This window comes from Pleurodeles waltl, chromosome 10 (genome assembly GCF_031143425.1).
Source record: "Pleurodeles waltl isolate 20211129_DDA chromosome 10, aPleWal1.hap1.20221129, whole genome shotgun sequence".
NCBI lineage: Eukaryota > Metazoa > Chordata > Amphibia > Caudata > Salamandridae > Pleurodeles > Pleurodeles waltl.
This window is the reverse complement of record NC_090449.1, coordinates 763,718,322-763,731,289: the sequence shown is the minus strand read 5'-3', so window position 1 is coordinate 763,731,289 and position 12,968 is coordinate 763,718,322. Positions and strand designations below refer to the sequence as shown.

Genomic DNA, 12,968 nt, shown 5'->3' with positions numbered 1-12,968 from the left:
CAGGCACCCTTGCACCATGGCACAAGCATGCTTGAGTTGGCACTAGGCTGCCTGAAGTGAGTCTGCGCAATGAGAGAGCAGAGGTGTGCCGTATCCCAGTAGATATGGCGTTTTTGTTGTCTTGCGTAAAAGGTTAGTAAATCTGGATCCATGTGCATACCTTGTGCTCATCCCAATAGCCCTTTTGGAAGCACTTTTGCACACATACTTAGTGCTGCGAACTCATGTACTATCTCCCAGGGCACACTAGAAAATGTATTTCTGCTTATGTGTTTTTTGGGCAATCAAGGTCTTCCTCGCCTTCTCTGGTTGGCCTATGGCTCAATGTATGGAAATGGTTGCAAAAATGTCAGCAGAATGGAGAAATAGGTTGACTTAAGTTTATACAGGCTAAGTCCACGCTCAAAGTGGTGTTGCATGTCTGTGTCAGAACCTCAAAGTCCATTTGTGCCTGGTTGCATTGACATTTATGTTAGTCCTACCATAACATTTTAGGTTTTCATTTGTATGGTATGAATGAGAATTTTAATCCAGCTTGTTTCATGCAGTTTGTAAGTAAATAGTCCAATGAACCCAATGTCTGTGCTGCCACGGTGTAATTCAATAGGCCACTGATGATTTATGGCGCTGCAGCATACATGAATTGTAGGATGAGCTGCCCACGGTATTACTGTTCATGACAACACAGACGTGCTTGCTAAGTGGCTGCAGCTGGTTACATTCAAGCATACCAGGTCTGGCACTACTTATTTTTTCAAAGTCATGTGAACGGCGGTAATGTAATAGCACTAACTTGAGCCAGTAATATTTGTACATAGCATTAAGGATTACTCTAATTGAATACTACTTCTTAAAAAGAACTCTGGTATAACTGAATCTGATGAGTTAAAAATAGATTCGGATTTTGTGGAATTATCAATAATTTCGGGTATGAGTCATTATTCCTGAGCACAGAGTTAAGTACCGATCTAACCATTAAGGCAATGCAGACTTTTCACTTTTCAGAGACATGCTACAGACGTTGAACAAGGCATTTTGAAACAAGCATCGACAAAGTCAATAGGGCAGGCTCTGGCAAGTTTGTGAGATGGTTAAAAAGCCTTTTACTTGTTCTTGCAAGCATATGCCACAAAAGAAAAAATAAATGCAAACAGAATGCTGCCTAATTGTGGCGGCCCTATGCTTGCAATGCAAATGTGCTTTAAAAAAAATATTAACCATCACCCGTAAATGTTATAGAAAAGTACAAGTATTTCCTGGCAAACAGATGTACTTAGAAAAGATATGCAAACTTTTTTTTAGTATTAATGAACATCACAGAACAATATGATTGTTATTGGTGCAAAGAAAATCCTGGATTACTTGCAATGATAACAGAGAAGGGAGTGGGTATACAATACATATTCACTATGGTGCAGGAGGGTAGTGAAGTCTCTGATGGGGAGGACTGTGGTAGATGAAGTGTCCATAATAGGAGGTTTCCATGAACCTCTTTCCTATCGAGGCACTCATTTAGAGTGTGGAAGAGAGCGAAGCGTGTAGTGACCACACTACCAACATTCCAGTCAAAGAGTCGTACAGAAAAGCAGTAATACACGGGCCATCATGGTAGGCATGTCAAGTTACCAACAACAAAGGGCTAGCGGCTACTAACTGTACATACATTAAGAGAAATCTGCGTTAACCTGTGGATGTGCTCATACCCTCTCACTAACAACATTGCTTTCTGAGGAGAAATGAAAATAGTGAAAGTTCTCGGGACCAGATGGTACCTGACCCTTTTCACTCATGATTTGCAGGGGATGTTGACTTCAAGTTCTCAGTGAATGTCTTCTTTCACGATGGTGTATTTCATAATATGGAGCCCAAAAATATTGTGCTACCAAAATATTGTACCTTTAATGTCAAGTACCTAAATGATGAAGGTAAGTATACATAAGTATTTGCTATTTTTAACTTCACATCTACGTCCCTTGAAGATTTCTATATTTACAAGGTACAATATATGGGAAATAACATGCAATAAAGCTATACTTACCTAGCTATACCTATCTTCATGATAGCGTGACTAGGCATTATTCTCGCTAAGATATTTTGATAGCAGGGTATTTGAAACAGGATGTTCTGGTAGTATGCCCTCAAGACAAAGTCATGATAACTTGTTTTGCATTGCACCACACTTATAATATTTGTAAATTTAAGGGGGTATCTCGTGAATTCAAGTGTTTGTTGCATCACTTCAGCAATTACCTGTCTTTTGCAATTCCCACAACTAAACCGATAAACCTCACTCAAAAAAGGTAGTAGGTAGAAGCAAAACACAACTCTGTCTGACATTATTCTTTGCTTTACTACACGGATAAACTCAGCCACACATCTGTGGCCTCACAACAGGAGCAATCCCTGCCAGCCTTCCACACAACAACAAACCTCCTTCCACACTGGACGCCTTATTAACCCATACTCTACCAACCAAACACAATGAATAGAGGAGGCACTTACCATTGTACCAAAAGATATTCATGACTTTTCAGCCCCCACAATGAATGCATTATCCATATGCATGGATAGAAAGTGGACGCAAACCCTGATTCGTTCAGTACTCCACGGTTCACCCCACACATACAAGTTTGTTACAAGATGACCATAGCACCACTGCGGCCCTCATCCACCACACCAAACGACTTCCCAACCAGACTACAATTTAACCCACACTCTACTAACCAAGGACAATGAAAGGAGTGCACTCTTACATGTCCTCGCAAAAAGCACTTCAGGGGTTCGTGAGGGGTATGAGATGCTATGCCTATGCTACAATGCAATGGACTCGGTGTGAGATCATTAATAGAGATTGGCATGCCAGGATAAATAGCAATGAAATATCACATTAACAAATTACCACTATCTTAAGACTTGTACTTTTGGATCAGTAAGTCATACACATACCAAGACATATTCTCCTGGACCCGACTAAGTGACACAGATTGAACATTGCAGGACATTTTATTATAATTTATATTTGAATGCTGTAATATTATAAATAGATATCCGAGAGGAGATATTGCTGTGCTATTGTGTAGTCCTATGGTGCTGCTGTATCTTCTTATGGTGAAAGTGAAATGCACATTTCCTGTTGCAGGTTTCTAGTAACCTTGGGCACTTCTGGTCCCGCTGGGTGTAATTATGCTGCTATTTAAATATAATCTCCCTCTAATACCAAAAGTGTCATACAATCATTTGCAGTACTAGTGGTGCATCACAAGCGACTTAAAATGTTTTATTAATTTGAAGGAGGTTTAATTATTGTTTACCGACACTCAGCATGGATTTTTGCAACCATGAGATGGATTTGTTGTGGCTATATACAGTGTTTGTATTACAGTTCTTGGTGCTTTCCAAGAGGATGTCCAGAATCTTTCAGAATTGCTTCATGATGATTTGGGGAAATATTTTATGACGCTTTCAGAAAAATGTCAGAATTCAGTTGTTTAGGGCAGTAAAATTGGAGGCTATTGATTGACCCGTAAACCCCAGTGAGGCCAAGCAACTCCTACTGGATTTGCGTGCAAGGACATAAGGTCATTAATATTTTAAAAAAATAACACTTCTATTTACACACATAGTTCGCCCAGTGTGGAAACTTTGGTTAGGGATACACATGAACCTTGGAACAAAAAGTAGACAATCTTTTGGGGTGAGGGCAAAGGAATAGCATTCTAAATATAAGACTGCTAACTTGACATTATAAAACTGATCCATGCTTACACGAAATATAAATCTTTTGGGGGACTCTGAATAGTCTACCTCAGTAAATAAAGGTCACCAATAACAACACACAATCCATAAAAAGTGGGGCTCCCCATTCACCTAAACAGATAGAAACGGATTCTTAAAGGAGAACTAGCTCTTCCTAGTTTAAGCAAGAAATCATTCAAGGCTGGTAGGCCTACTTCACAATTCTGAAGCAAACTACTTTAAAGGTGTCATTTTTTGACACATGTTCGTCTAAATGTACGGCTATTTTTCAAGTGTGACCTTTAATGCATCTGAAAAGTAACCACTTGGGGTGCATTCCGGATACCCTCCAGTGAAGATCTATGGTTTAAAACCAAGTCATAGTGAAGCAAAGCATGTTAGTGCCCGATTGTGAGTTCTGGAATCCACCTTCATCTTTGATACTGATCGGTAATGCAAAATGGGCAAACCTAGAGAAGAAGACTACACGACACGCTACTGCCTGTCTTTTCATCTTAAGTGCCCTCCACATACCTGGTTTTATGTCGCAGGTGAGCTGCACCCCAAGTGTTGCTCCTCCGAAGTCTGCTCCTGGGTAGGTGAAATCTGTGACATCTCCAATGAACTGTGCAGCGCGGTCTGCCACACGAACCATGGTGGGAGAATCAGCAGCTGGACACCCTTCACCCACACAGGGTACCAGCCTGGGCCTTGGCTTCAACCGAATCCTAAGGGGCAGCCTGCACTCAATACCCCTGCATTCCTGGCTGATGTTGCTGCTCGGTCTAGCTGGGCAATCTGCTCCAACACATGCTGCCTCTACAGAGGATGCAGCTTGGCGAATTTGTTCAGAGTGCGCTGCTGGCTGTTGAGGAGGGCTCAGAGCTTGGATCACAGGTGTCTGCTGCTGGCTGTAGCTGATGCTGGCAGAGGCTCGGCTGTCTGGGAGTGATGCCTGCTGATGCGGCACACCTTGTGCTCCTCTAAGTTGATGGCCAAGCCCTGTGCTGCTTACTAAGCTGGACTGCACATGGAAGGACCTGGACGGCCTGTTTGCTCTCCCCCCGGGGCAGCGTCCTCCTGCACACTGGTGCCGGGGTTGTTGTGGCTCACTCTCCCCTTCAGAGATGGAGCAGGAGAGACCACGGCAAACATCCACGGATGAGTTACCCAGTGATAGCAGCAGGGTCCAAAGCAGTAACACTTCAAGTCGATTTAAGCGGCAACAGTGCCTACACATCCCATACCCCAGCAAGTCCATCTGAAAAAGATAAAAGGATAAATCACAAACAGCCCTGTAATGACTAACACAGGCCCCATTCACAATGGTATCCGCACACAAGGATTGTACACTGTAACAAGCAGTAGCCCGCAAATTACAAGAGGTACTCACAGTAATCTGTACCACTAGAACATTGTGTCTGCCTCGAATTATGCATGGAACCTTGACACTTTATCCTTGATTGCAAGTTCCTCCTTATATTCCCACCCATGCCTAAACACTGTTATACATGGGACGGAATTACAAGTTTGAAGGCACTTAACGCATCCGATAGCTATTGGATGAGTTAAATATCTCAACTTTCATTAAATGTCGCCCTCCGCTCCTCCAGCAACTTCCTCATCTTTTCACCCTTGGCCAACTAGTCCCCCCGGTTTTGCTACCCCTCGCTCCCTTGGTGCCCATTCCTCTGATGCCTTTTCCCCATTGTCAGTCTCCCTGCATTATTATACAACATTAGTCATTATCGGTGGCCCCTCACCCCTTTTACCCCGGGCCGCCACTGTGCAATACCCACAGCCTTCCACCATTCACCATGCCCAATGGCAGGAAGCATCTTCTCCACCTCTAAGGTGGTGTAATTGGGCTTGTTGATACCACTGTTTTTGTTGTTTTCATTTACATTATAAATCGGTAAAAAACTTTCTTCAAATTTTAGCAGGTCAAACCTGACAGCATTAAACGAGGAAAAGCATTCGGTATCTACCATATCGTGCAGATTTTGGTATTCAAACGGCACATCTGCCTTTTAATCCCCAGAAACTCATAGTAGATTCTATTTGCTGTACCTGATAAATAAAGATCCCCGTGGTATCGCGATAAATAGCACATATAGTTGTAATTAGGCTCTAAGAGTTTAAAATCTTTCATATATTGAACTCCACGTGCAAACTTTTCATTTCTCAGATCTAGATGAAACCTCTTCTCTTTTCACATGGCTTCCATTCTAATCGTTCTCTGTTCTTTTCAGTTCTCCAAACTACGGGAATCTAGCGCAGTTTTTCCAAAGACCCTGTAAATCAAATTCCTCCACTGCAATCGTATACGTTGGTTGGCATTATGATCCATTATTTCTTTTATATGGAAATTAAAATTCTTGTACCTTGCCATCTGTTGAGTTTGCACGGTGAGAACATCTCTACTTTGGTTCTCTTTGTCTAATTACATTTTGCGACTTTGTATTTTACATCTCAGTTTCTGCTTACTTCACACTCCAACCAACCCATCTCGACTCCAGGCCTTTATCCTTGCCAGCCATAAAAACCTAGGATTTCTTCACCGACCTGAATTTACTTTTCACGTTTGGCTAATAATGCATCCGTGCCAGCAGAGTTAAAATACTGAATTGGTATTGCAGGCTTGTAAACTGGCTACATTATTAGAAATTAAAGGTGCCTATAATTATAACTTCTCAGACCGCTTTTAAAATTTGCTGTATGAAACAGTGCACATTGGTTTAAGCTTGGAGTAGTAACTGTTTTGTAGGAACTGCTGCTATAAGGTGGGAACCACTCATTCCTGTCAAAATTAGACAATGCTCTTACATCAATATGCTCTTTTTTCCTGTATTAAAAACTATCCAGCTTGTGGCCAAAAGTTATAAGTGCTACATTGGCATGGTAGCATGGGCTCCCATCCCCACTGGTGCCTATTACGGTTCAGTGCTTTGGCCATTGTTTTGCTAAGTCCATGCTCCATGGCAGGGGCACACAGAGAAGCCTCAAGAGAAAGCTAAGGCAAGGAGGAGGCTCTGACCAATAAGAAGCAAATAAACAATAATGGTAAGTGATGATGCGTAAGGGGCGGGTCTAAGCCTGTTTCAAGATTTGTTTTTTGTTTAGAAGAGATTTCATAAGCATATCACAAGCGCTGTGCAGGCAAAACCTAAAAAGGTTGTTCCTTTCTGTATGGTCCCAGTAGAATACCTTTAACAAGAAACCTCCAGAAAAAAAAGTCACGGAATAAAGCCTCAGTAAAATATCCCAGGTTTTCTAGGCCTATCTGAGTTGTGTGTTCAATGTATGTCAGGTTCCAGTCCCAGATAGTCAGCTCAGTGGGTTGGTGTGCCTGCTGTCCTGGACTTAAACATGCCTGAAGATTGAATGGTCAGGGTCGGACTACAAGAGAAAATAGGTCCGGAATCAAAATTAATTGCCCCACGTTAATGAAACGGATAGCTAAAAAAGTGCCCAACATTCTGCAAATCAGGGATGTTTTGAACCTGTAAAGGAAAAATATGTACAGGTGTTTGTCAAATTGTGAAAGATTGCTTGCATTTGTACTTTCTGCAGGCAATGTTTGGGACAATAGCAGTGAAATAAACAGCAGAACTCGGATCACCAAACCTTAAAACAGGCCTATAAACAGACAAAAAAACGACTCACACACTGATCTGTCAGACCAGCCCCTCTGGCACAGTATATTTCCCTACAGGCCAGTCTAAGCCTGTGTATGCCTCTGTGACTATGTCACTGTCTACCCCATATGTGCAATCGCTCCTCAAACCCGCTCTCTCATGTTCCTTTAGCCATAGGCTAGCTGCCTTCATTCCTTTAACTTCTTGGTTAACCTCTCTATACTGCTCACATGTCACAATCTCGATCTTTGGCTTTGGGCATCTCTGTACATAATGGAGGCACACACTAGACACCCTACCTTGCCCCACGTGTCACCTTCTCCTTTCTCACTTACATCCAGGGCTAGGCCTTTGTCCGCATTGTGCCAATAATTAAACCAAATTTGCCCCCACCTGGGTTCTATGGCACTGATCCTCTACATGCCTCACTTCTTACTCTGAGCTTCTCCCCATCTCACCTAAATTATCCATGCATGATTTACTGTCATTGGATTGGTTGCCACTGGCCTTAAGTGGCTACCTTTCTTTCAGATGCACATTGGATGCCCTTCCTTTCATCTACTTGCACAAACGTATGTTCATGTATTTGTTTCAGCATGCAAGCTCTTCGTCGTGAAGTGTGCTGAGAAATGGTTGAGGGGAGGAATGATGATAAGAAGATTTATCGACGAGGGAGGTGAGCAGGTGCAGGGGGTTGCTTGCAGAAACAATAATTAAATATTTTCTTTGGAGACAGTTCCCCAGGCCAGAGTGAGACTACTGAATGGCATGTATGCAGACACAGTGCACCTCTGAATGTCAGTGGCCCAGGCCTGAGTCCTTCTCTCCTGTGCCAAAGGCCCTACATCTATGGGTCACATTTCCTCTGACCCCATCACCCAGGATGTATGCCTATTCCCCTCCACAAATAGAGTAAGATGTTATATGTCACTCTATGGTTCATCCTCATTTTACATTTCAACTACTCTGAAAAGTCTTCATCTCCTGAAACTCGCTCACCCGGTCGTGGGCCAGCTCCCTGACTGCATCCCCACTTCCCCTCTCAGGCAACTGCAAGGACATTGTTAGAATGTACTTATTTATTTATTTGTTTATTTATGTAGTTTTATATATCATGGACATTACCCAAAGGTGTTAGAGTGTTTTAGAATAGCACTGTAGCGTTAAATAAGGCACATATATCACCGAGTCATAAATAATGAGTAGCAGAAAAGGCACAGATGCAAGTCAAGGAAGGACTAAAATTATACTAAAGTAGAATGAAAGGTCCCCAGACATGGAGGATCCTTGAAGACATTTCCAGATGTTCAAGCATGTTCTGTTTAAAATAGAATAATACATTTTCCACTTAGATTGCAAAGTCAGTATCAGAATGGAATGAAAGTTGGTGGAGTGTTGGGGAGGAGCCAAGTCATATCAAGATAAAGAGTTTATTCACCAGACATATAGGTGGACCATCACGGGCTAGTTAAGGATGGAAGAGTAGAAATGAGCTAAAATATCTTTCAAATAGGAGAGATTTCGATTCCAATTTAAGATCGCCTGTGAGGTGGTGATGTGTACACTTGATGTGTAGTCTTGAAGGTAGAGAATTACAGACTCTGCTTACACATCTGAAAACGATTGAGCCACATATTGTTCTTTTTAAAGGTCAGGCGTTCCAGAAGGAGGATTTCAGTATTCCCTGACGGTCTCCACTTACAGGGTCTGTCGAGAAGATGTATGAAGTGGGGCCTTGTGTGTGATACAAGACATTTTATACATAGTTCTACCTTCAATTGGAAGCCAGTGAAGTAATAACCGTACCAGTGTGATATGGTCTTTTCTTTGGTGCCAGAGATGATACCTGCGCCAGAATGTAAAAGTACTTTCAACGAAGTGAGATGGATTTTAGGGGAGGCTGGTTAGGAGAGAATTGCAGTGGTCAGTTCTAAATAGTACCATTGACTGAGGCGGGAATCTTTTGCTGGTAGCATTCTTGTTCTGGAATGAAGTAACAGATTCCCCAAAGAAGAGACAATTGAAAGTCTGAAATTCTGGCCATAGTGTTGACTTGCGACGGTAGACTGAGTCTTTTGTCTAGGATGACTCCAAGTGATATGGCACTGTTGACGCTAGTGGGCCTGCAGTTGAGGATATTGGTTGAGTCTAACAATGATTGCTTTGTCAATGGTAATTGAGATGTGGAAATGAAGAGGAATTCTGTTTTGGATGTATTTTGCTTTAAATGATGGGAAGTCATCTACTTTTGAACTGTGTTTAGTGTTGGCTAGGTGGACAATGTCGCTTGGGGAAGAGAACTTTAGATACATTTGGGTGCCATCTGTATATTGAAGGTAGAGATTCTTGAATGTCTTAGTAAGGCTCCTAAGTGTTCAGTGTCAGTGCTGTGTCTGTTCTCTACATACGAATTGGCTTTACTGTATTGGGGCCAGTGCTGTAACTTGCCTGTGTGATAGCAAAGTATATTGTTTGTGCTGTGCACGTTGTGAGTCTCTGAGAGGCGTACTCTTCGGCTGTGTAAGTCGTGCCTGGTGTGTGTCTCACTGCAACTTACAAAAGACTTTTCACTCTGACAAGCCTAAATGAATGACTTTGACAATCCTTGTTCCAAATTTTCAAAACCTCGCATGAAAAAAGCCCATACTTCTTAACTACTGCCACCCCCCAAAATGATCTACTCCACGCTATCTCCTTCCACCACTGCATCCGGTTTCTCCCTGTTTTATAATTGGTGCGCCGCACATCTCTTTGGTGAAGGTACTTAATGGAAGAAATCAATAAAAGGTGACGCAGCACACTGTGTCTGACAAAAGGCATGCGCTGTCAACAGCCTGCACTAGCATTACAAAGTGTGTCTGACATAAGGCATACACTGGGACTTGCTTTTTCTTTACAGTGCACGGCGTTGACAAGAGACATTCCTTGCATCCTGTTGTAATTATTACAAATTACGCCTGACACGAGACATACACGCTAGTGGTGCGAGTTTACACTGAACAATCTATATAACATAAATACAGTCTTCTCTACTCTAATGTCAATGTGTGTTTGACAAAAAGCATACTATGCAGCCCGAGTTACAAAAAAGACGAACGCGGCATTTTGTATAACCCTCACCACCTTTACCAAATGAATTTGAAAACAATACTTGCACTCGTTATAACTCCCTTTAGTGAGAACAGGGCGCGCACAATAAGCGTTCATTTATATATAAGCAGATGGTGTGTGACAAGGGTCATTCTTGTCCTGGCTTCCCAGGGTGTCTTTCAGTGACTCGTACACAGCCCCCCATTCGCCCCACAGTCAAGTTCCATGAGTTGGTAATAGTAGCGTCTGCCATTGACTCTGCTTCGAAACAGCAAAAGTGCGATATGAAGCGCTATGTACAATCAAGGTGTTATTTGCTTCCATTAACCTTCAAAAGACTAGCACAGGATAGCGTCAAGTAGGGACCCACACTCAGTTGGCTGAGATGAGTGCCCGCTAAACTCCCAGTTCTGACAGGTATCCGTCACTTTATTTGGGCCCCATTTTTGACGGAGGCCCCCCCTGCGTTGAGGGCCTCTTGGGATCACATGCGTAACAACATGGTTTTACAGAAGCTGCAGAGAGCACTGGACGCTGGATTTGCCTCTGACTGGCTCTTTCCCCCAAAAACTTCTTATGCTGCCGGATATTAGTCGTCGGATAATGCGCGCACAAAGGTGTTCATCTTCCACAAGTTTCCTGTCAAGCGTCCCGGACGAGAATACTCACATTTAAACGCTGTCAGACTGGTCTCACTTCTCCCGCTGCTGCCCCTTCCTCTTCAGTGGTCAGTGTCTCCAGGAGGAAAGTGCCAGCCGCGCCTCACCAAGGGGCGCGCGCAGAGCCCTCTGCGCTCAGCCAGCTCAGTCAGAAACTTTCAACGCTCTGCCAGCCTCTCTGCTCCCGGTAGTCGCGACCGGCCTCCTCCGAAGTGGCTGCGAGGGAATGCTAATGTGTAACATTCCTTAGGTTTCATTAGCATCACGTTTCCACAGGACCTCCCTTTAACCCCCTCGGCGCCGCATTTTGCTGTTATGGTAAACCTACCCCGGGGGAGGCTCGTGCGTTGAGGCTGTCCCAAACGACATAGCTCGATCGACCTTTTAGGAAAACAGGAGGCAATCATCCCCGGAGCCAGCGGTGCCCTCTGCAAGAAGTGTTTTCAGGGCCAAGGGGGCCAGCCTGAAAAAACAAATACAGATAGCTTTATCTGACTACACACCTTTTCAGCTGGACATTGTGTGCTGTGCCAGGGTCTCGTCAACTCAGCGCATTTTACGAATTACAGAGAGCGGGCGTGTGTGTATTTTCTAATGTAGGTATCAATACATTATCGAATTGATGCATCGCTCACACTGCTACCCTGCTGTATCATATAACATGTTCAGACGGGGCCCCTGCTTACTTGCACCATCATCTTTCGTAACATATTTTATGACACCTGGGGTGGCGTAATATGTGGTTTTCCGCGTGCGTTTTTCGGTGAGGAGAGCAGAGATGTTTCGGGTCATCCTCGAAGCCTGATTTAAAGCAAGCTTTGAAGTGAAGTGTTGGAATGCTTTCAAGTCACCGTGGAGCTTATAGACCTGCTGCGGAGAAGCTTGGAAACTGCTTCCAGGCCTATAGGATGGACCCTAACCCTGCTCCGCCTCCTGCGTGATGAGCGGATCGCAGAGAAAAGACACAGCCTTATCTCCTCCCCAAACCACAGTAGAGACTGTTTCTCCTTTTTGCATTTCTCACCCTAAGTGGGAAGGGTATGCCCAGAATTGGGTCCAGTGCTAACTGTGCCACCAGATTCAAGCTAACCTGGCTGATGAGGGGCCATACCCTGAAACCGGTCCCAGGATGCTTGTTTCTGGATCAAGAATCCATTTATTGAATCAGAAGTGATTAACCCTTCACTTTAGATGAAGTGTCTTGGAAATTTATGGCATGACTAAGCAGTACCTTCCTATTTTGATTTGTATGCTAATAGAACAAAAACCAGCGGAGGGAACTCTGGCATTAACCCTAAGTTTTAAACTATTGACAGGGAGCTGTCTGTGAGACAAGCCCCAGTAGGAAATTGATACTTGCTACAGATAGTTGTGCCATTAGGTTCTACCTGCAATAATATCCTGTCCTGATGATGACCCTTTGTTGATTGATTTCTATATGATGGGTCAAAACGTCAACATTAAGTAGATGTGGACTGACTGTACAAATGATCAGTGGTTTCTGGACACTTGAGTTGAAGGGGTCATTTTGAGGACCACTTGTTCTTTTAGCCACATTTGTGTATATATTGCATATAACACTGGCACACTTTAACTTCATCTTAATGACTTTCACTGTGACTCACATCACGAGGAGCACCTAAATGTATTGAATTTTGAATTGAAACCTTTTTGTATAACGAATTGGTTGAATAAAATGTATAAATTACATAACAGTCTTATCGAAATTAAAGATGTTTAGAATTAACTAATGATTGTAGTGGGAGTCAAGAGTCACACTTCCCCCTTGAGGGCCAATTGTTTGCTATATACTTTTAGAAAGAGGGCATTTTCTTGCTTAAGCTTT

At 43.1% G+C, this 12,968-nt stretch overlaps 1 protein-coding gene across 1 annotated transcript in view; it reads right to left on the bottom strand.

Annotated features, from left to right (window-relative positions):
* Positions 1–11,395, bottom strand: part of LOC138261848 (uncharacterized) — a 165,974-nt gene extending 154,579 nt beyond the window's left edge. The window contains exons 1-2 of the mRNA XM_069211358.1: positions 11,133–11,395; positions 4,270–4,996 (exon numbers count right to left, since the gene is read on the bottom strand). Of these exons, the coding sequence (XP_069067459.1) occupies positions 4,270–4,996 (727 nt within the window). The 5' untranslated portion in view covers positions 11,133–11,395. The remainder of the gene's footprint in view (positions 1–4,269; positions 4,997–11,132) is intronic.
* Positions 11,396–12,968: the final 1,573 nt, after the last annotated feature.